The sequence below is a fragment of the Delphinapterus leucas genome, chromosome 2, assembly GCF_059928025.1.
Source record: "Delphinapterus leucas isolate spDelLeu-1000000601 "Yukka" chromosome 2, BTC_Dleu_Yukka2, whole genome shotgun sequence".
Taxonomy (NCBI): domain Eukaryota; kingdom Metazoa; phylum Chordata; class Mammalia; order Artiodactyla; family Monodontidae; genus Delphinapterus; species Delphinapterus leucas.
This window is the reverse complement of record NC_143130.1, coordinates 93,462,855-93,486,209: the sequence shown is the minus strand read 5'-3', so window position 1 is coordinate 93,486,209 and position 23,355 is coordinate 93,462,855. Positions and strand designations below refer to the sequence as shown.

Sequence of the window (23,355 nt, the reverse complement as noted above, 5' to 3'; positions counted from 1 at the left end):
TTTTCACAGCCGCCTGTGTCCGCTCCAGAGCTGATTTATAAACAGAATCTGTGCTCGCTCAACTCCCTCCCCTGTCAGCCGGGGGGGGGGGGGGCGGGGGGGGGGCGGGAGGGGAGGAGGGGGCGGGAGGGAGCTGTGGCGCTGGAGGCGTGGAAGCGGCTGTGCCTGGCAGGACTGGGTTTATTTATTGCCTCTGGCCCGGAGCCGGGGCGGCCCCGGGCCTGCACAAGTTCCCTCCGGCCGAGCCCTTCCCCTCCTTCCCCACCCCCAATGCCGTCTCCATCCCAGGGGTCTGTCTCCCCGAAGCCCCGCACCAGACTCCGGCGGAGCCCGCCGGTGGTTTGGGGGTGTAGGCGGAGAGGTGGTTAGAACACCCCGAAGGCCCGCGTCCAGCTGCATTCCCAATCCACCCCTCCACCCCTGGGTAAAGAGGGTGGAGGTCGCCACCTCTGCCCTAGGGGGAGAAAGGGGCTGGAGCTGTCTATCTTAAACTCCTCAGGAGATCAGCGATTCTGAAATCCCTTCCTCCAGGGGCTATCCTTTCTCCCCAGGGAGTCCTCTATCCTCAGCTCCAGACCACCTCTTATTCCAAGGCTCCAGTAGTCCTTCCCTTTAGAATAAATTAAGGAATCTCCAGCTGCCACTCGATTCCAGGGAGAGGGCCAAGAAAGGTTTGAGAGATCATGTGGCCCAGGAAGGGCCACAGCCCTCAGCCAGGGGATGAGCACAGGGCTGGGTCCAGATCTGTCACAATGCCCAGGTTTCACACCTACAGAGTCCGGATGGCCACAGGGTAGAGCAGGGACATGTGCTCGGCCCCCTTAATGGGCAGCTTGCGGCTGGCGTAGTGGTGCACGATTTCAGGGACGCTGCTGAAGGGCGGGCTGTTCTGGCCCAGCACATACTTGTGTTCCTTGGTCCGGGACAGCTTCATGTGCATGAAGCCCTGACTGCTCCTGGGAAGAGGAGGGGAGACCCTGGTGAGTGGGGCCCTCTCCGGTCGTCGTTACCACCCCACCACCCGCTGCAAACATGGTTGTTCCAAGCCAGCTGAGAGTGGAGGCAACTAGGGAAGGTGGAGGTCAGTCCAGGAAGCAGGGAGGGGATGTAGGGGATTTTGTAAGTAGGCAGCAGTAGGTACTGGCTTTGTGGTGAGGGCACTGGGTGTGCCAAGAATGTGCAGGTGGAAACAAGCTATCAGCACCACCCCCCAACCCTGGGATCCAGTCGCTCCTGCCTCAGCCTACGCACCCCCCCCAGCCTACGTGACCAGGGCCAGTTTACCCTCCCCCTCCTTGAGCTGTGGGGGAGGACATCTGTGTGGGGGGAGCTCCTGGTGCCTCGTGAACACAGACACCCTTGGCAGGACAGTGGGTAGACACATGCAACAACCAACCAGGCGAATCTTGGTTGGGGCTCTCTTGCAGAGACTAGGGGAGAGAGGGAGCTGGACATCACCCCCAAATCTGGGAATACTCAGCTGCCTTGTCCTGGGGACATCCCTTCACCCTCCTGCTAACTGGGTCTTGGGCCAATCCCCCAGCTCATCTATCCAGCTCTTCTGCCCGGGATGACATCATCTGTGAGGCTGCAGCTCCATCCCCTCCCTCAGAGAGGACATGCTCCACTGCCTCTCCCATCTCCCCACCACAATCCAGGAAATCAGCACCAGTGCCCAGCTCTGCCCACAAGACAAGGACCCTGCTGCTCAGAGCTCTGGCCAGCTCCCAGCAAGAACGTTTGTTCAAACTACCACAGGCCTGGTCGGCCAGGCCCCAGGTCTGAAACTCCAAACAGGCAATGGGGAAATCATGCTCGGGAGAGCCCTGAAGCCCGAGTACTTGTTTCTGCTGGTCAGAGCTTACTTGGGGACAAGAGCCGGGCTCAGAAGCTGGTGTGGGAGGTAGGACTGGGGAGGGGGCTGCCTTCTCGTGAGGTTTGCCACCCTTGAGAGGTGAGGCTGGCAAACCCCCTCACTTGCTTCCCCTGTCTGTATACAAAGAGGGCTCTGACTGGTCCCATTTCACTAGGGCCACAAGTGAGAAAGCACAGAGAGTGGGGAGACTAAAGAGGAAAGGGATGGGAGGAAAAAAACAGGCCCTTAACACCATCCTTCCCTCCCCCGCCCCCAGGGTACAGTTCCCTAAAGCCTGGGCATGTGTGTCAGGGTGTGGGACCATCCTTCATCTGCAGGGCTGAGATAACGGCTGAAGTTGACAGTGACCACGCAGGCCCTGGGGAGGCAGTGAGTGGTTGCCCTCCCCTGTCTGCCCTATGCCAAATCCCAGACCCAAGGCTATGGGCATCAGGGTAGGCCCTGTGCTTCCACAGTTTGGGGACGGCCCCTCCCCACAGTCCACTTGACAGAATCCCCTCTCCTGAAAACTGTACATTGTATCTTCTCCTTCAGGGACAGATCTGGCCAAGAAGGGCAACAAGTGGCCAGAGAACTGAGTTGGCAGCTGAGCGCTCAGCCTCCACACCTGGATAACTGACCTCCTGGGACGAAGTCCCAAGGGTCCATTAAGACACAGCAGAGCCCTTGCCTGACCCTCAGAGAACTGAGGTGGGACTAGCTGGGCAGCAGGGCTAGGGCTGGCATGGCTTTTGGAGGAAGCTGTTTAATTACCAGTGAAAGCCCTTCCATTACAGAGAGAAGAGAAACCATAATTGTATTTCAGAGAAGCCATTTATATGTAAACGAGGCTCTGGCAGACAGATGCTGGCAGGGCCTGATCAGCCTGGGCTGGAGCGGTGTCCAGGCCGGCCTCCCCCTTTCACTCCTCAGGATAAGGCAGGGCGCAGGCTCTGCTCTGCTCTGCTCGTGTCTCTTCTTGCCTTGGACCATACCAGACTTGATGGGGGGGTGGAGCTGTGTAATGGAACAGTGTGGTTCTTGGAGTTGGCCTGAGCTGGGTTGAGATCCTGCTCTGGGCACTTTATTAGCTGGTGGCCTTGAGCAAGTCACATACCTCTTTGAATCGATTTTCTTTCTATAAAAAAGAGATTGATCTTGCAGGACGGTAGCTGGTTTGGAGATGGTATGTATGCTGCTTGGCACATAGTAGATGCTCTATGAATCTTAACTATAATTTTTAAAGCAATACACATTCTGAAGTTATGTAGATCAAATTTTTGACAAATGGATTTTTCCTAAATGTTCCTTTGATGTTATAATTTGCAGACTCCCCCAGCATAAGAGGTGGAAGAAACCTAAGAGGTATCCATTGACATATTTTGCAAAGGTAGAAACCGAGGTCCAGAGAGGTTAAGTGATTTGGCTAAGGTCACACAGCTATTTTTTTTTTTTTTTTTTTTTGCGGTACACAGGCCTCTCACTGTTGTGGCCTCTCCCGTTGCGGAGCACAGGCTCCGGACGCGCAGGCTCAGCGGCCATGGCTCACGGGCCCAGCCGCTCCGCGGCATGTGGGATCTTCCCAGACTGGGGCACGAACCCATGTCCCCTGCATCAGCAGGCGGACTCTCAACCACTGTGCCACCAGGGAAGCCCCACACAGCTAGTTTTATTAAAACCAAGAATGAAATTCAGGTTATCTGACTATAGTCTGGCATTTTTTCCATTATCTTGCAGTGAAGTTGAATAATTATCCTCCAGTGTATCTGTTTAATACTCCCAAATTTCCATATATTGGATATGTCTGAAGTGGGGGTGTACCTGTACTCTAATGCCCCCTAGAAGATGTGAGAGAATGTGGTACAGATGCCCCAGTAATGATGGGGGATGTGAATGGACACAGCACTCTGACAGGCTGCTATGTGGGGTGCAGGTTCTACCAGGCAGAACTCCTAGGTACTGAGGAGAGGACTAGCCATCCTGCCAGTAGAACCTGGGAGGCTGATGCTGGTCTCTGTATCTGTGCCCAGAGTGGAAGGCTAAGGAGGAGGAGGAGGAGCCCTGCCTCCCCTGCCTCTTCCAGGACCCTTTAAAGCCCAGTTGTCAGCCGCTAGCACCCAGATCTTCTGCCCTCTTCTTCAGAGTGAACAAGAATAGCTTTGTGTCCACTGCTCCATCCTCCTCCCAGCACCCAGCCTCCATCTCACCCTGTTGAGTCCCACAGGCAAAGTTCCTATCTCCTCGCCTGTACTTGTAGAACATCTTGGGCTTCCGTTAATAATGATGATAGTGATAATTCATTAAGCACTTGGCACTATGCTAAGTGCTTATTTCATTTAATCCTTCCCTGTAAGTCAGATATGATTATTCCCCCATTTTATAAGGAAACTGAGGCCCAGAGAGGTTAAGGGGGCCCCAGGCCACAGAGCTAGAAAGTGACAGAACCCTTCTAAGCTGCACTCTATAGCTTGACTGCTTCCCCCAATGGACTCTGCGCTCCCTGGGAGCCGGGGCTGAGCCTCAGACCTCTCCAGATGCCCAGGGCTTGGCACAGAGTCGGCACATGTTCACAGGGGATGAAGTTCTCCCCAGCCTGGCTGGGCATGGGAGAGATACTGGCGGCTCCTCCTGTCCTGCTGGTTATCCTCCCACCGATTCCCCTTGGAGTCATCCTGACAGGCTCACTCTGCCTAAAGCCACCAGCCAGCAGGCCCCACTCACTTGAGGGACAGGGAGAAGTCGTTCTTGCTGGTCTCACTGTTGCGTACCAGGTAGCTGGCCTCTTTGCACAGCCGGAGCAGGTTCTCGGCATCTGTTCGACTGATGGCCCCGTGGTACCAGCTGAGGACAAGAGAGAGGAAGGGGGGGCATCTCTGCTGGGTCCCTCGCTGTCCAGGCCCACCCATTCTGGGTGTCCCCTGCAGGCAAGCTGGTGCCAGGAGGGGAAGGGAGGGGAGAGTCCCCAGCTGGACACAGACACTCACACCTGGTTTTCCAGAGGCAGTGCTGGGTCTGTCCACTCCCCCAGGGGGCTGCTGGGCTCCACGCTTAGGGACTTGGCTGACTTGGGGTTCCCTGCAGAGAGTCGGGGAGGGAGCCGCCCCTTCTCCTCCCGGCCAGGTGACAGGCAGCTCTTCTCAGATCCTTCAAACTGGGCTGTGGGGGACATACCAGTCATAGACTCTGAGGACCCTAGAGATAGAGCCCTATAGACTAGCCAGTGCCCCATCCCCATTTCCAGCCAAAAGGGGGCAAAGGAATGTTCTGGAAGGGCGGGGCGTGCTCATGAGCCTGACCAGCTCTAGGGACAGTATCCTAGGTCCATCCTTGGGTGGGGCGGGGGCGGGCTCAGCTCTCCTGTGCCACAGGGCCTCCCAGTCCCCACACCATGGCAGGAGAGGGAAGACAGCAACACGAGAAACCACTTAAGCTCCTCCCTCTGGAGGAGCGGACTGCCTTCCCTTATTCCATCCCCCTCAGGGTGGCTTCAGTGCTGATAATATTGTTTCTTTCTCCTCCTCAAGAGTTCATTACCGTTCTCCAAATCACCCTGCCAAGCCGTTCTGTAGAAATGACTTATCGATCTGAGAACAATTATCTGACTCCCCTTGGTGCCATCCTGACAGGCTAATCCCGCCCAAAGCCGCCAGCCAGCCCGCCCCTCCCCCGCCCCCAAGGTCGCGGCCCACAGGCTCCCCTCCCCCACCCACAGAAGCCCAGCAGAGGCAGCTCTGGCCTCCCAGACTGGGACAGGCATGACCGCTGAGCCTGCCCAGGGAGGGATGAAGCCAGTGAGCCAAATGGGCACGAGCACACATGCACAGATGACAGAGACTCTCCTTCAGCCTGTATTTACAAAATACCCACTCACACCCACGCACAAATGTACAAACAGGTGCTCATGCAGGTGTGCGTATGCACAGATGCAAGCACATCCCTGGCTGCCCATTCTGGGTAAAACTGAAAGTAGATGAAGTGTTCAGTGTCTTTTTTCGCCGCCTAGCACTTTCAAGCCCTCATTGTCTTTCCAGTCACCAGATACAAAGATCAAACCTTTCCTTTAACTTCCTGTGCTAGCATCACCCCTGCCTCAGGCGTTATTTGCACTGCTGAGGGATCTGGTCAGGCAGAGCTCTGCCCAAAAGACTGAATTTAGAATAATGGATTTTTATGGCATGGGGGGAAAGATATTTGGAAGGGGCCTCCCTCAGGAGATACCTTCCCCACCCCTTTAGGGGAGGGAGGAACGTGTACTTTGTCCCTTCCATCTTCCTCCAGGGCAAGAGGGATTCCTCCTGGGTTCTCTGAACTCTGCCCCACCTCTGTGCTTCTCCAACCCAATCCACAGGGCCTGAGGGCTGAGAGGACACATCACCCTGGCCAGAAGCCCCCAAAGGACCCACCGCTGCCGTCCTCCAGGCTGGACTCAGGGAGGGGTGAGGCTGGACCGGAGATGTCCCTGTCCCCGTCGGGAAGGGAGGGGCTGCTGTCCAGCTGTCCCACCGGTGGAGGCCAAGGTAGGTCTTTGATGACCTTAATGTCAACTGGAGCCAGTAGCAGCAGGGAGAAGAGAGACAGACAGGGACAGAGACAGAGAGAGGCAGAGATTGAGACACCAAAACCCAGAGCCAGGACACAGGACAGCCTAGAAAGGAGGAGGGTCAGAGCAGAGGCAGGGGCAGCTTCTGAGGGAAGAACAGGACTCTCAGAGGACTGGGCGGAGCCACACTGACCGCACCATGGCAGGTGGGAGGCTCCAGGAGCAAACTGCCAGACACAGGGTCTTGCTCTGCCAGCCCCACAGGTCCCCTTTATTTGACCTCTCACAAGCCTCCAGGGCCCAAAGGGCCCAGGAAGGGAGGGAAAAGCAGGACCAGGAGCTGCCCATACTCCCCAGCATCATACCTGGACACCCACACAGCATCCTGGCACGCCCCACCTTGCCTCCCTTCCCCCTTTCGCCTGGAGCCTGGGAACTCATGGGCAGCAAGACCGAGACAGCCCAGCCTCAGGCTGTCAGGAAAACTCAGAAGCCAGAGCAGATGTTTTATTGAAATTTACCCACCGCACCCTCAATCCTGAGCCTTGACAATTAGGAGAGCCATGCCACTGGCGGCTGCAGGACTGCTAACAGGTTTCCTAATGAGGAGCATAGATTTTCCCATTAAGCAACTCAAACAGTATTGATTCTCCAAGGAGACTTCGGGAGATAAACGGCCCATCCTCAATGGTGCACGCTTTACGGGAAACAAATTAGGAACCTATGGTTTCCCAGTCTGGCTGCCGGGGTGGGGAGGACAGAGTGGAGAGCCGGGTCCAGCTCCAGGATGAGCTCCTTGCCCAAGGAGGGCTGAGGAAGACATGGGAGTAGGAATGAGGTCTAACGGCACTGAAGTCCTTTATGTTCTCACTGAACAAGGCTCTTGTACCAGGCTCTTGTATCACCCACTCAGGCCCTCTCTATGTTGGACTCCGGGCCTGGGATGGACACTGGGGTGCTTGGTACAGGAGAAACCTGATGATTTCTCCCTCTCCCCACTGGTTCCTGCTCCTGAGAAATACCCTTGGGGCTAGGCTATACACACAGTGGGTTTTCACTGTCTGGAGTGTCAATGCTTTCCTTTGTTACGTGTACGTATTTAACATATGCCACAAGTTTTATCATTTTGTTTGGAATTTCTTTATTTTTAAGTACACACTGCCTCCCAAAAGATGGAAGTGGCTCAAGCCTCTTGGCCTCTGAGAGGTGGTGATGCAGGGAGTCATCCCCGACCCTGCACACAGTTCTGTGTCCACACCGCCCAACTCACCACTCTCCATGGTGCAACTCAACTGCACTTCCCTTGAGCCCAGCTCCTGCCCCCCACCCCCACCCCAAGTCCACTCCTCCCATCCCCCTGAGCCTGGAAAGCTGCTCAAAGGCCTCAGCAGACCTGCCCTCTCCACCCAGGACTCACCTGCAAAGGCTTTGGAAATCCGCTCCTTCTTCCACTCCCAGGGCTGGTCATACTCCTCAGGGGGCCTCTCATCATCCTCTGGCAGGCGGGACTCCCGGGGCCAGGAGGCCCCCTCACCTTCCGGTGTGGCCCCCTCCTCCTCCTCTGGCTCATAGGGCGTGTCATACAGAGGCAAGGGCTGAGCTGCTGTCTCCTTGGAGCCCCGGATCTCTGCCAGGGCAAGGCAGGAGGGAAGGTGTGAGCAGTCCTGGCTGCCTGGCTCAGCGCCCCCAGTAGCGCTCCCCAGCTACAAGCCTTCAGAGGAGATGCTGGCTGTGGGGGGAGCCCAGTGACCACACATCTGGGGTCACTCACCCTCAGAACACCTCTAGGGTTCCAAAAGCATGGGACCCAACAGAGACAGGGGCAGAGAAGCACCAGAGTGAAAGACAGAAAAAAGATCCTGCAATGGCCAACAAGGGCTGGGGAGCTGAGGCTTACACATTTAGGAAACTGAGGCAGGGTCCATCTCCTTGCTACTCAGATCCATTTATTTCCTTGTGTCCCAAGTTATGTCATTTTGCAATCAGAAAATCCTTCTTTGTTGCTCAGGTACTGCTGACCACCCCCTCCTTGAAACTGTCCCCTTTGGACAAGTCACTTTCATGGACTGTCCTCCTCTCCCATCACCCCCGTTTGGTCTCTTTCCCTGGATCCTCTCTTGGTCTCTGTCCGCCAGGGCCAAATCTTATTCATTTCTCCCTGCTCTCACTCTCCAGTCTCATGGCACCCTTTGCATCTATGTGTTTCCAACTGCCATAAAAATGTTTCACTTTGATGTTTCAAACTCACTGCTTTCCCCAAAAATTCTTCTAGTCTGTTCTGTGATCCTCTTTTGGGGATCACTGACCCAGTGAAAATCTGATAAAAGCTATGGAGCTACTCCCCAGAAAAATGTGCGAATTTTCACATACAATTCCACGACACTCATGGACCTCCTGGGGGTCTGCACCCTTCTCATCTAAATACAGTAGCCGCCCTCTCACTTTCTCCATTTCTGTCTACTACACTGCTCTCCTTGGTCCTGGCCCTGCTTCATTCTCTGAATCCCATGTGTTCAGTGCCAATACCTGATGACTCTCCCCCTCAACTCTCCACATCTAGATTACTGCTAGGGTGAACCTCCAATCTACAGGCTCATGTTTCAGGGGCTCCATGGAATGACACTCCCTACTGCTGCTCTCTGCTCCCTCACCCACCTCTCCCAGGGAGGGAGAACAGCTTATCTGATTGGCCAGTGGAAGCTTCCTTTCTTTCCCAGATTTGCCTACTTGCAGAGAGAGAACATTCTGGTTCTTTCTCCTCCTGCCCCCGTGCAGGGGCCTATAGCTGTCCTGAGTTGCCCAAGCCTGAGTAGGCAAGTTTAATTCTGTGGTGAAGTATTCTTAGCTATGTCATTCTGGTGACATAGCTAAGTAGTGTTCTCCAGTCAACTTTATCAGTAATAAAGCTGGCATTGCTATCTCCATCTGTTTCCTTAATCCTATTCCTCAGTTATTTCCAAGGTCAGAGGGGAAGAAAAGGGTGTTAATTATTGGTCCCTTAAAGCCTCAACAATTTCCACGATAGCCTACTAACTCATCTTTATTTTTTAATTAATTAATTTATTTATTGGCTGAGTTGGGTCTATGTTGCTGCACGTGGGCTTTCTCTAGTTGCGGCGAGTGGTGGCTACTCTTTGTTGCAGTGCGCGGGCTTCTCATTGCAGTGGCTTCTCTTGTTGCAGAGCACAGGCTCTAGGTGCGTGGGCTTCAGTAGTTGTGGCTCACGGGCTCTAGAGCGCAGGCTCAGTAGTTGTGGTGCGCGGGCTTAGTTGCTCCGCGGCATGTGGGATCTTCCCAGACGAGGGCTCGAACCTGTGTCCCCTGAATTGGCAGGCGGATTCTTAACCACTGCGCCACCAGGGAAGCCCCCTAACTCATCTTTCTGATGCCCAGTTCTTCTAGTGTGTTCTGTACACCAAAGCCTCAGTAATCCTCTAAAAATGCCACATTCATCCTGTTCCTTTCTTGCTCAAGAATCCATAATGGCTCCCTTCCCATTTTTGGAGCAAGTCCAAATGCCTCATTTGAGCCTTCAAGACCTGCACTACCCCCTCTTAGCCTCTCTCATTTTAGCTCTCCTGTATGCCCAGCACTAAGATTATTTGCCCCTGAACAAACCTTCCTCTCATCCTTCCCTGGGGCTTTGGCTTACACTGATTCACCCCTGTCCTCCTCTCTGATCACCCACATTGTTCCCTTTCCCTGGATGCTTTCTTGACCTCTGTTCCCCAGGGCCAGGTCTCATTCACTTCTCCCTGCCCTCACTTCTTGAACTACTTGCCCAATCTCATGTGCATTGCACCTGCATTTCTAGTCATGTGTTTCCAATTGCCATAGATGTTCGCTTCGAGGTCCCATCATTTCAGACCCATCACCTTCCCTAAAGCTAGTGATTCTCTTCTTGGGATCAATGACCCCAGCCCACACCACTAGCTTGTCATTCGTGACTATCCCAAATGCTTCTGTTGTCTGCCCTTTGGTTGTACGGCCTTCTCTAGCACCTCACGTCTCAGGCACCACAAGTCCCAGCTTCTTCTCCAAAATGACTATCTTGAAGACAATGGCCACCCTCCCCAAAGACCCAGCAAAGGCTTTCTCCATATTTTCTAGGGACCAAGGAATCAGTCCTTAGACTTGTGGGTCCCAGAGCCTGTTCTGCAGATACTCAAGCCTCAGGGAGCAACCCCCAACCCCACCCCCACCCCAAACTCCATCACTCACCGGCCATCATCTTTTGGGCCTCATAGGGCTCCATGTAACCGTCATTCTCGGGGACCTTCTCTGGGGCTCCTGAAGCTCCTATTGGGCCTTCACCAGTCTCCTGAACATCAAACGGATCCGCATAGTCTTCTAGAATTGCTAGCTTTGGGAAGAGAGTGAGGGGAGCAAGCTTCAGACGTCTGAGAGACAGCTCTGCTTCTCCCCAGGATGCTCTGTCCATGGGAGCAAGAGTCCTGGGCAGGCTGCCCAGGAGCTTGGATGGGGAGAAGCTCTGGCTGTTCCTTTGCAGGGGTCCCCAGTAGGCTGCCAACAGAATGGTACATCTTTCTTTTCTGTTAATTTTGTGCCTCTGGCCCATTCCCTAGGCTAAATGGACAGGATGAGGCTCTGGGCTTTAAGGCCTGCCTCATTCAGGGTCCAGGCAGGACCAGAGCCTATACCAGGTGGCCTAACAGAGGGAATTAATTCAGAGACCTGGTTATAAAGGTGCTGGAGTTCAAAGAATAAGCAGGGAACAGTAGGCAACTGGGGGATTAGCTTGGTCCATGCCTAGCATTGCATTCCCAGATGCTAAACAAATAAGTATTTGCTGACCTTCAAGGAAGATACTGAGTTTATGCCACAGTTCACTGGTTTATCCTCACAACATCCTTCACAATGTCATGTGGGAATTATTATTGCCATTTTAAGGAAATGGAGGCTCAGGGCAGGTAGGGAACAACATGCCCAAGTCCATTCCACATAAGTGGAGAAACCAGGATTGGAACCTGTGCCCTTTGTGCAAAATCATGCTGCCAGCCTGCTACCACTGGGCATCTTGGCTGTCCTGGGAGAGAGACCACCTTAGGATAACCCTGAGAAAGCCAGGGTTTGGGCTCTGCTGAAATCCCCCAGGCTCTTGGAGGACAGGGACAGGAAAGGTATGGTCTTGGCCCTCCTCATCCCAGGCTGCAAGCCGCACACCCTGCAGAGGAGCTTAAGGTGCTCGGGGCGGGGCACAGCTGAGGACAAGAAAGCCTTTCTCCAAGCTGGGCACAGGCTTGGGGGGACCTGCTGAGGCAGAGACAGAGCACAGCCCGCTGCACGCTAACTGCACCTTGGGGCAGGAGAACACTGCACACCTGGTTGCCAGGCGTTGACAAGAGGTAGCTCTGGGGCCTGCGGCATGGGGAAGGGGCCACTCCTGCCTCTCCCCTATTCTCGGTCTAGGCTTTGGTTCTGGTCCAGATCAGGACTGTGGGAGACAGTTGGGCAGGGAGGCTGTGGGGATGACCACCTGTCCTGGGACCCCTACCAAGGCTTGGAAATGGAGAAAGAAAACTTCCCACCTCAGAGACCCCTTCTGCATGTTCCTTGAACCCCCACTGGCCCCTCTAGGGGTCTCAAGAGTGTCCCAACAGCTCCTACCATCTCATGCATCGGTTCTTCAGCTCCTACTCATTTCACCTTGTTCCAGTCAAGACCCCCAGCTCCTTTACCTCCCTCGAATCTCTGCCTGCTTCTGAGAAGACCACCATCTCAGATCATCCCATCACCTCCACCAGAGCATCCACTGGCCTGGGGCTCCTTGTCACTTCTTTCCCTCCAGCTCCAGTAAGCACCTGGTTCACAGTGGGCACTAGAAAAATGTTTCTGCTAGATCACTGCCTATTCCCCATTAAAGCCCCCCCCCCCCGCTCTGCGAGTCCCCCTTCCTGCAGGAAGTGCAGAAAAGGAATCCACTCCTACCCCGAGCTGCTTCACCCCAGGCCAACGGGCACCCACAGTCTCACCCACCTGACCAAGGGGCTCTGGAGCCAGCCCATTGGGTACCCACCCAGGTCGGCACCCAGCCTTACACTCATAAGTGGCAGCTACTTAACAGTAACTGAGTCAACAAATGTGCTATCCTTAAACCTTGCAATGGCTCTCCAGTGCCAAAAGAACAAGTCCAAAGTTAAAGGGATTTAAAGATTCCACTTTGCTCTTTGGGTTCTCTCTACCCACCCTAGGTTACTTTGTTACCTGAAAGCTCTATAATCTCTTTCTTATCTCAAAGGCTTTCCCTTTACCTGGATCAGATTATTTTTCTTTAGAAAGCCTTCCATTCTCCCTCCAGGTCTGGTTAGGGCCTCTGTGCTGGGGTATCAACACACTGTGTAGTAAATACTTGTTTTATTATCTGTCTTCCTGCAGACTGTGAACTTCCTGAGGGCAGGAACCACGTTCATTGCTAAATTCCCAATACCTAAAAGTGCTCAGTAAATATTTGTTAAATCAGTTCATATAAAAGAGGAAGGAAGAATGGACAAAGGAAGCACTTTTCCTTGTTCATTCAGGAGAGGAGGAAGCATGAATCTGGCTGGGGAGTCAAACATGGGGTATGAGTCCCTGGAAGCTGCTCAATAAGTAGAAGCACCTGGCCCAAGCCCCAGGCCCCCCTCCCCAACTCCACAGAGCCCCCCTTGCCTTCCCTTAGCAAGCCCAGTCAGAGCTGCAGGCAGCGCCCTTCCCACTGGAGTCCTGGGCCAGTCGTGGCAGCTCGGGGCCCATGGGCACCCAGGTGGCAGCTCTGTGGGCAGCTCAATGGCTCCTCTGTTCCATTCCTGGCTCCACACCCTGCTCCAGGAAGCCCTGGCCTCCGCCCTGGGCTGGGGCGCCTAGAGAAGCCACCCACGGGGCCGGGTCGGGAGCAGCAGCAGAGACACCTGCTGGGAAGGACGGGCACCCGACCTGGACATAGAGGACGTGTCAGAGACCAGATCTGCTTTCCCAGTGGCTTCTAGGTCACGTGAAGAGGCAAAACTGCTCAGTGTGGGGAAGCTGCCCCTGTAGGCTTCTGACACCTTTGCTCTATCACGATTTACTTTGTTTATGGGCCCTCTACCTGACTCTGCCGTGCTCACTGTTGTATACGGCATCCATCACAGGGCCTGGCACACAGTAGGTGCTCAGTGCGCATTTACTGGATGCTCGAAAGGCCTCCTTCTACCCAGACTCCATCTTCTGGAGTGACACAGACTCTCAGATCCCCATTCATCCTAACTCTGACCTGACCGACCAGTAGGGGCTGTAGGAGCAGCCTGTCAGGAGAATCCACATTTGATAGGGATCAAAGCCTTTGGCTCAAGGGCAGAAGGAAGGAACTGGCAGGGAAGGCACCTAAAGCCAGGGCTGATATTTAGGCACATCCTCTGGTACGCTGTTGAAATGCTGAAATATTTCCAAACTAGTAGGTAAGTAGCTCTGCCCAGAGAGCCCCGTGGCTCCCTCCACTCCTGCAGGAGGGTGGCAGGGTGCCTCCAGGACCCTGGTCTTGCACCTGTTCAATGGGGCAGTGCTCCTCCCAAAGCAGCTGTCAGGCCTTGCCTCTCCTTCCTGCCCAGGCCTCTCCTGAGGTAGCTGGCAGGCCCACCATCTGGTTGAACCCTCCACTCTGCAGCTGGGCCCTGCTACGAGTTTCTGACCCCACCCGTGGGGCTTTTGAGGCCAGGGGAGCAAAGGAGACACATGTCACAGGATTTGGGCTCTGCAAAGTACCCGAAGTCTACCACTGTCCCTTTTCTCCATTTCTTTAGTTTATATTTAATGTCTGGAAGCCTCTGGTTTTTTAATCTGTAGAATGGGGATGGTATTAGCACCTACCTCATAGGACTGGGTAGAGGACGATGAATGTAAAAAGTCCTTGGCCCAGAGGATGGCAAGGAGGAGTCATTGCTCCATAAATGTTTGCCGTGATGATAATCTCTTTTATTCAGGCATTAAGACCCCAGAGTTCAGGTGCTTGTCCAGGGTGCACAGCTTGCAGTAGCAGAGACAAGAAAGACAGAGACCCAGGTCTCCTGAGTCTCATTGCCTTGCCACAGATTTTCTGGAAAAACTGGGAAATGTAGCATCTTCTCTCCTCTATTTGTAGATTTAAAATACACCTTAGCATGTTAAAGGCTCTGAGAAGTCCTGCAACCAAAAGACTAACTTAATTTTGTTTAATTCAGCATTTCTCGAAACTATTTAACCATGAAGTCACTTTTCCACTGAAAGTCTGTCAGTCTGGGAAATGGTGTACTATTGATATTTACCTTCCTCAAGATTGAAATTTTTGCACTTTCTGTTCCCACTTACTAGAATGCCCTTCCCAATTTTATCTGCCAGGGAAACTCCTTCACGTGAAACAAATTTGTTATTATCCTCTTCTAATAACAAAGCAATGCCATGCTTGTAAAACATTCATCACAGACATGCAATTGATGCTACCAAACCTTTTAAGACCCTTATAAGGCATGTCCGAGGCCACTTTGGGATTGGGTGGCAAGTGCTGGCCTTCAGCATTCAGGAAATGGCGAACTCAGCACAGAATGCAATCCTCATTCCTTCCTTAAGAGCCTCCTTCCCCTGGTTCATGAGCAAATGCTCAGTGGATACTTCCTCTCTCTGCAGGCCTTCTCTCAGCAGGTGCAAAGGTCCCATACACGAGCTGGCAGCCAGTCTGGAGTCAGGCTGCCCAGCTGGGAACCTCGGCTCTCTAACTAGCTGTGAAACCATGCAAGCGTGACTCAACATTGCTGTGCTTTAGTCTCCCTTTTCGTAATGCTGGAATAATAACAGACTTGTCCTCATAGGGTTGTTGTAAGGATCAACTGGTCTGATACACATCAGCGCTTCAAATGGTACTAGATACAAGGTGGAGGCTCAGTAAATGTCCACAGGTATATTATTAAATACAAAGGACAAATTCCTGGATCCTCCAAGAGCCCACAGTGACAGACACAAAGCAAGTTCCCAAAGAGTGAAGCACCTGGAGGTGCTATGAAGCCACACGGCTGAGCCCCAGGCTCTGCAAGCCCCACAGGCTGCAGGTAGCCCTCCAAGTCCCGGGCCCCAGCCAGCTGCTCCATCCAGGGTCACAGGGTCCCGGCTGTTCCTGGCTCCCAAAGGGTGGAGCACCAGGGCTGCGGTGTCACTGAGTCACTGCCCGAGCAAACAAGCCGCAGTTGTCTTCCAGAGGGAAGGAGTGCTGCAGCACGAGGAGGCAGCAGTGGATAGGGTGGACGGGCCTGCGGGCCTCAGCCCTCCTCGAAGCACCAGTGGCAGTGGCACCAACAACAGCACAGGCCACAAAGTTCAGATCCCTTGACCGGAACCCTCCTCCTTTCCTCCATCAGGGGACCCAAGGACACGTGTGAGATAAACGAACCAGACCTCTAGACTCTGCACAAGTCATATGAAAGAAAATTAAAGCAAAGAAGGAAACAAACTCAAAAAAGGTAAGGACTCGGTCTTCTAGGTGGTGAGTCTCTTTCAGCGCCTAGGCCAGTGTCACTTAATGATACTCAAAACACTCAATGAACACTGGCCAGGGAGGGCCCCTGCCTGCCCTCCTAATCCCAGGGCAGGCATGTCTTGTTCATCTTCTGACATCCAGAATGTATCCTTCACTTTCTTCTTCCCGCCTATCTGTTCACTCGTTTCCAAACTTGGGCCCAGAGGATCCAAGTCCATGTGAAAACCATCTATGAGGTACAGTATCTATTCTTCAAAGTTCTTAATATTTCGGGCCCTGTGAACACCAGTGAGAATCTGAGAGCTGTGAGCCTTTTCCCAGGAAAATGCTCATGCCCCCAAATATGTGCACAGTGTTTCTGGAGGTTCTTGAACCCCAGAAGCCCCTCTGTGAGCTAAGAACAAGAACCCTAGTTTCAATTCATACAGGGTGCCTGACTGTCTTAGTGTTCACATCACCTCTGTCTCTCTGTTTTGCTCTCTCACTCTCTCATTCTCTGTCTCTTTCTCTCACACACATATCTTGGCATGATGGAGGCAAAGGACACACTGTGCAGATGGTCAGAGGCAACTCAAAGCTTCATCCAACCAGGGCCCCTCTCCCATCCCCATCCCCTTTTCCTAATTAGATCAGGTTTTTCCTGTTGAAGGTCTGAGAAAAGTGAGCAAAGCAAGGGAAGGCACAGCTCTCTAGCCCCTCTGCCAGAGCATAGCCTGATGGCCAGACAGGGCCCAGTACCAAGAGGGAGTCTTCCTGCAGCCAGATGGCGAGGCCCTGCCTGCCTGCTGCTCCCACACCTGCCCTGCCAGGCCTGCCCAGATGGCCACCCTTGCACCCCTGCCAACTGCAGCTGTGGGTCTCAGGGTGGGCCAGCAGCCAGAGCCCTGCACGGGGAGAAGGCTAATGGTCCTGAGCCCCCAGGCCTCTCAGGGTTCTGTCTGAGGCCTATTCTCTCCAGCCCCTACATCCACTGGGCTCATTCCCCTTCAATTTCTCTGGCTCATCACAGAAGCATTTGCACCCATTTCATCAAACCTCGTGATCCAGCTCCTCTCAGAGGGTTCTGACCCATCCAGCACCAGCTGCTGGACTGCAGAAGGAGAGAAGTGAGCCAGCCCAAGGCAAAACCTGGTCCCCAGCCTCATCTCACCTCAGGAAGAGACTCAAAAGCAGCAAGCCAAGAGGACCTGCAGGGCTAAGCAGAGGGGGAACTGAGACTAAGGAGAAAGCAGCCACACAGGACAGGAACACCAGCTCAGCAGGGCCTCGGGGGCCAGGCCAGCTCACCATCCAGCAGGCACAATCCTGTGTGAGCTCTGCAGGCAGGTGCTGACCCTTGGGTTTAGGCTAAGGGGCTCAGGTACCTAGTCTGGGCTCTTCCTGAGAAGATCCAAACTCCGCTCCTGAAGAGGTGGAGCTGCTGTCTCTGAATGGTGGGAGCCCCCAGGTCAGCATCCCTGCCCTTGGGCCAGCTCAGATGGCATACTGAGTCTTTCTCACACACTCATTAAACCACAGATTGTGTGGCTCCTAGGAAATCCTGCCAGATTTCATTCCTGTCCCTGCAGCTGACAAAGGAGTCAGATACCTCTTAGCCCCCAAGGTCTGAGCAGCCCACAGATCACAGAGACGACCCAGGGAGAGGCATGGATGCCCTTGGTGAGAAGAGGCTGTGGGCTTCTGCATGGTTGTGTGGGCACAGCCCCTTCCTTGCGGTCTCTGTGGGGAAGTGTACAAGGGGAACTTTAGTTAGGGGAGTCTCTGACCCTCAGGTCACCCTAGCAATGGAGAGTCACCACTCAGGACTTATTGATATTTATGCACCACCCCTCTTTATGCCAAACAGTGTGTCAGGCACTTGGGAGACACAATATGAGGATAAGGCCCTTGTCCTGGAGGAGCCCACGGCTTGGTGGGCAGCCTGTTATGCCATTCCAAGATAATACAGAGAGGAGGAGGGCCAGGGACAGTTCAGGCCCACATGCCAGCAGGCAGTGGTCAGGGAGGAGGAGACTAACTGATCAATAGTAAGAACAAAGCCTAATGCTCCCTCTGCCTCACTGCCACCACCACCATCGGGGAAAATTAGGAAGAGGAGCCTAAGGACATGTGAAGAAAGCATAGGCTCCTTCTGCAGGCGAACAGTCCTGGCCCAGGATGGGTAGCCATGCCCCATGGCAGGAACTAGGGGAAAAATAATTCACATTCCTGAGGCTTCTGCTCTGACCCTGACACATCTCTCTTACCCAAGAATCAGGCAGAACAGTGGCGCACTCTCAGCTGAAAGCCTCAGCCCTGGAGCCAACAGATTCAGACAGCAACTTTGCTCTCCAATCAAAGAAAACTGTGTTCTCTGCTGAGGAGAGGGGAGTCAGCCCCAGAGCAAGCTCCCAGGGGTAAGTGAAGAGGGACAGTAGAGCTAGGGCAGCCCACCAAGTCATCGTCCTAGAATTTAGGACTACAGGGACCTGGGGATGACTTTCAGCTGTCAGGGAGGGATAGGGCCGCACTGAGGTTGGGCAGGGGGTGTCTTCTCTACCAGGGGCCTTTGAGCCACAGTGGATGTTCTTGGAAACAGTAAATGCCCAGCCCGCCTCTCTACCCCAAGCCTTCAGATCCACAAAAAGCTCTAGCCACCCTCAGAATGGACCCAGGGAGCAGGAGGCCAAGAGGAGAGGAGGAGTGGGTTCAGTTGCTTAGCCCCTTCTGGGCAACAGGTTCTGAGCACTGACTGTCCGCATACCTGGGGGGATAAGGGAAGGAGTGCAGGAGTGGACCTGCCTGGACCTCAGTGGTTAGCATCCTTGGTGAAGAGCTGCATACTGCCTGTTCTGGCTTCCTGAGAACAACAGTCCACCCGGCTCCAGTCCCACTGGGTAAGGCAAAGGCCAGCTCTTGCCGTGTCCACAGGGAGAAACCCAGCCTTCACCTCCTCCCTGGGGCTTCAGCACCTCCAAGGATGCTTGGGCTTTTTTAACAGGAGAAGGAGTGGAGCTTGGTGCTGGCTCTGCCCTGAGGGGGAGGGGTCAGAGATCAAAGGGCAGTGAGCTGCTGCTCCCAGAGGATTGAAAGGCCATAAACTGGGGAGAAACGGGCTCAAATCCCGTTAGAAAAAAGGCTCCCCGATTAGGCTCCGGGGTCTGCGATGAGGAGAGCAGAGATTGGGAGGGGGAGGGTCACTAGTTCAGGGGCTATAATAAGGGAAAGAGGCAGAGTTTGGGGCGCACGTCCCAAATTAGAAGGTCGAGAATCTGAACAAAGGTGGATGAAGGCTCCGAGCCCCGGGGTCAGGGACTAAGATCGTGTCCGCCAGGAACCGTGACGCCAAGGGACCCGGCCCCGGTCAGGCCACCTTTGTCCCTCTCGAAAGCCCCAGACCTCCGACCACCTCTCCTCCTTGCAACCCCCCGACCGGCGTGGCACTCACCCTGTCGCTGCTGGCGGGTGGTCCAGAGATCCGTTCCTCGGGAGGAGGCGCTGGGGGGCCAGGGGTCTCGACCCGAATAAGGCGGTGGGGTGGCGAGCCGTGGCGCGGGGGCGGCGTGGGGCCGGGAACGGCAGGGGTGGCTAGAGCAGCGGAGCCGGACGGCCCCCCGGAGTAAGGGTCTTCAAAGTCGCGCTCCCTCTGCAGTCGGTAGGCGGCCAAGATGTCCGGGGGAGGTGCGGGGGGCGCGGCCGGGGAAGGTGCGGGGGGGCGGTAGTCCGGCTCCGGGGGCGCCGGCTTGCCCCCACCTCCGCCGCCGCCCCCCCCGCGGAAGCCCAGGTGCTCCCGGAGCCACTTGGCCACTCCGCCGCTGCCGCCCCCTCCTGGGCCGGTTCCCGCACCTCCGGCGCCCCGGCGCGATCCAGCCGGGCCGCCCCCCGCGCTCCCCTGCGCCCGCGGCCCCGGGCCGGAGCCGGCAGGAGAAGCTCCGCTCAGTAACATGAGGCCAGCCAGACTGAACGTGGGGAGCTCTGTGGCCGGGCAGGGGGCGGGGCGGGGGCGGAGCTCGGCGGGGCGGCGAGAGGGGGCGGGGCTCGTCAGTAACAAGGGAGGGGCGGGGTTCCGCTACCTAAAGGAGGCGACCTCCCTCCGCCCGGCGGAGAGGAGCGGGCGGGGGCTTCCAGCCTGTGTGGACGGAGAAGTGAAGTGGCGACCCTAGGGCAGGGAATGCGACTCTTGAGGATGAACTGAGGATGAATCCTCCACGTGTCGCCACGCGCGCCCCCCTGGGGGCGCACCTGTGCACGTCTGTTCCCCCTCCCCAGCTCCCACCTCGCGCGAGACGCCAAGAGGGGAGTCTTCGGACTCCGGGGTTCCTGGCCCTCCGGCGCCTTCCGCCCCTCCTTTACCCTCCGCAAGGCCTCCCAACTGGGAAATAATATCCTGGGAGGAAAAACTGGGGTGGGGTGGGGGCGAGACAGGGGCTGTTCTGTAAGATGTGTCTGGAACTACCGGCTCCGGCGTGCTGCCTTCGGAGCCCCACCTACCTCCTCCCATCCAACTGCTCTCTGTGCACAAACTCGAACCCACTCCAGGTAGACATCTCACATCACAGACAGTCAGCTCCCTAGAGGCACCCACTTCTCCCGAGTGGTTTCCACACACGCCCTCCTCACAGGCAAACGGCCCTTGCACAAACGCCTCCCACCCGGCCCTGATGGCAGCGCAAGCATATACGCAGGAATCCCTTCAAGTCCCAGGTTGCATTGCCAATCAGCTTAGTGACAGAATAGAAACAGACAAGTCAATAAATCAAGTCTAGAAACAGTTCCAGTGTTGTCTATCATAAACCCCTTATCCTCCAGAGGCTCGGATGCTCAAGCATTTTTGTCTTAGAAATAAAACCAATTTCTCCCCAGGAATGTTGTAGCCCTGAGGCCAACGCCAACATTTGCTTTTGACTCTGATGGAAAGGTAGCAGCTTCACCTCACCAGCATCCCTCTGAGCACTACCTCAGTGTCTCCCTCACTCTTAGACTCATATCTGTCTTGTGGGGGAGCAAAGAGCCACGAGAGGCCACACAGGGAAGGGAGCTCAAAGCTGGAGCAGCGTAAGATGTGATGGCAAAACTGAGAATACCCTAGGATTCCCAGGGCCCCAGGTCTCAAAATATTTGTTGAGTTTCTGCTTTGTGCATATTCTTTGGTGTTATAGGACAGTGCTTTCCAAACTGCGATATGCACACGAATCTCCTGGGGAATTTGTTAAATTGAAGTTTCTGATTCTGTAGGTCTAGCTGGGATGGGGTCCCAGTGTAGTTCCAATAGGCTCCCAGGTGATACAGATGCAGCTGGCCCTCCCACCACACTTTGAGTAGCAGGACTGTAGGAGATACTGAAATATCTGATATTGTGTCTGGTTTCATGAGGTATAATAGAGAAAATAACGTGCACATTGTAAAAATGTGCAGCTTAAAAAATTGACTAACAAATCAAAGCTGGACATAGAGATAATAATTCTAGAAGAATTGTCCAGTTGATGCATATTGGAGGGTCTCCTCAATCACCAGGTGTCTGACAACAATAATTGTGGGCTGTAGCCAGATCTCTGAGGATCAGTGGCAAGATACTCAATGCCACTGATTTTCACTTGCCTTATATCTGCAAAGGGCATGATGACTGTTGTGTGAGGATTAGGGGAAATGATAGATATGAAATGATGGAAATGATGGAACAGGATTTAAAAACTGTAAAGTGCTTACCATGGTAGATGTCAAATGAAGCCACATATGTTTAAGAAATATGGAGTTAAGCTGCTGACAGCTCAGAGGAATGGAATCAATCAAGTTTACACAAAAGATAGTTAGGCTTCATGGAGGGGGTAGACCTGAGCTGGGTAGGATTTGGACAGATGAAGCAAAGGAGTGAAAGATCATTCCAAGCCAGGAGGTCAGCATGAGTTGAGTGAAGGGATTGAGGTGGGAACCAGCCTACCATAAAGAAGGGGTGGGTTCATAGTGAGGAAGGGTAGGAAGTAAAGTCACATGAAGAGTGGGGAGGATATCATAAGGGTAGAGTTTAAATGATAATTAAAAAGCTGTAGTACCTTATGTGCACCATGAACTTACTCTTGTTTTAAACTATCTGTTAATGCACTTTCCTCCCCCACCAGAGTGTGTGCTCCTGGAATCAGGCATTGTTGAGCACCTCATGGGGCCAGGAAGCTTGCTAGGAACCAAGGATACAGAGGTGAGGCCCTCTCGGCAAGCCTCCTCTAAGACCTGGGTGGAGTTTGCCATATCCAAAGTCTTGCAGTTAAGCATGTTAAGCATTGTACCATAGACTCAGGATTCTGAAAGGAAGCCGGGGGTGTTCCCATCACTTAGTGCAGAGCCTGTCGTGTGGCAGGAGCTTAACAAATGTTGAAATGAATAAAGATCATTCCTCTTGTTCGTATTTTTATATAGCTATAATTGTGGTATACACAATTTTATGTCCTTATTTTTTCCACTTAACATTGCATATTTTCCCCATTTTTATTATGTAAGCTTTATTTTCTTCCAATTTTTTTTCAAAATATTTCAAACCTACAGAAAAATTCAAAGAAAGTACAGTGGAAATCTGTATAGCCTTCACCTAGATTCACTACTTTTTAACATTTTGCCACATTTGTTCTATCCCCCCACACTTTTTTCCCCTTAACCGTTTGATGCAAGTTTCAGGTATCATGATACTTCAGCTCTAAATACTTCAGCAGCCATTCCCTAAGAATAAGGAATTCTTGCATGGGGCCATTAGACCATTACCATAATAGTATTGTCTATTATGCAGTCTACATTAATTTTTTTCCATTTCCCCCCAAATGTCATATATATATAGTTGGGGTTTTTGTTTGTTTGTTTGTTTTTTTGTCCTGATTCAGGATTTATCAAGGTTCCTTCCCCTGTTGCACTTGTTTGTTTCTTTAATCTCTTTAAATCTTGAACTGTTCCCCATTTTTTTCTTGCTAGTTTGTTTTTCATGACATTGATCATTCTGAAATGTCCAGGGCAGTTGTCATGTAGAATGTCGTACATTTTGGATTTTTCCATAGTTTCCTCATGATTAGATTCAGGTTAGACAGTTTTTAAAAGACCATTACATGAGGGATGTTGTGGACTTTCTAGTGTGTTACACTGGCGGGCCAGCCAATAGTGCACATTTGTCCTTCATTTGGTGATGCTAGGCTTGATCACTTGGTTAAGTTGGAGTCCATCAGATCTCTCCATTTCACAATTTCACAAAGTAAGTTGTGGTGTGATAACCTAAGACTATTAGCTCCCAACATGTTTTACCCAGTGGTTTTAGCTTCCATTGATGATCTATGCTTACATTCGTTATTACACTGGGGATCACAAAATGATGACTCTGTCATTCTGTATTTGTGGGTTTTTAAAAATTTTTATTTATTTATTTATTTATTTATTTTTGGCTGTGTTGGGTCTTTGTTGCTGTGCACGGGCTTTATCTAGTTGTGGGGAGCGGGGGCTACTCTTCCTTGTGGTGCACGGGCTTCT

At 53.4% G+C, this 23,355-nt stretch overlaps 1 protein-coding gene across 4 annotated transcripts; it reads right to left on the bottom strand.

Annotated features, from left to right (window-relative positions):
• Nucleotides 1-135: 135 nt before the first annotated feature.
• On the bottom strand, nucleotides 136-19,817 carry SHF (Src homology 2 domain containing F). Of its 4 annotated transcripts, XM_022587194.2 has the most exons (7): nucleotides 19,304-19,817; nucleotides 10,617-10,758; nucleotides 7,813-8,022; nucleotides 6,259-6,399; nucleotides 4,840-5,011; nucleotides 4,577-4,696; nucleotides 136-956 (listed from the first exon to the last, which is right to left on the bottom strand). In XM_022587194.2, exons 1-7 carry the CDS (start codon nucleotides 19,799-19,801, stop codon nucleotides 770-772), a joined length of 1,470 nt encoding a protein of 489 aa, XP_022442902.1. In that variant the 5' UTR covers nucleotides 19,802-19,817; the 3' UTR covers nucleotides 136-769. The 4 variants fall into 4 exon arrangements, with proteins under 4 accessions (XP_022442902.1, XP_089763400.1, XP_089763402.1 ...); XM_089907274.1 differs by lacking the exon at nucleotides 6,259-6,399 and having other exon boundaries at nucleotides 138-956; XM_089907276.1 differs by lacking the exon at nucleotides 136-956 and having other exon boundaries at nucleotides 4,842-5,011.
• Nucleotides 19,818-23,355: the final 3,538 nt, after the last annotated feature.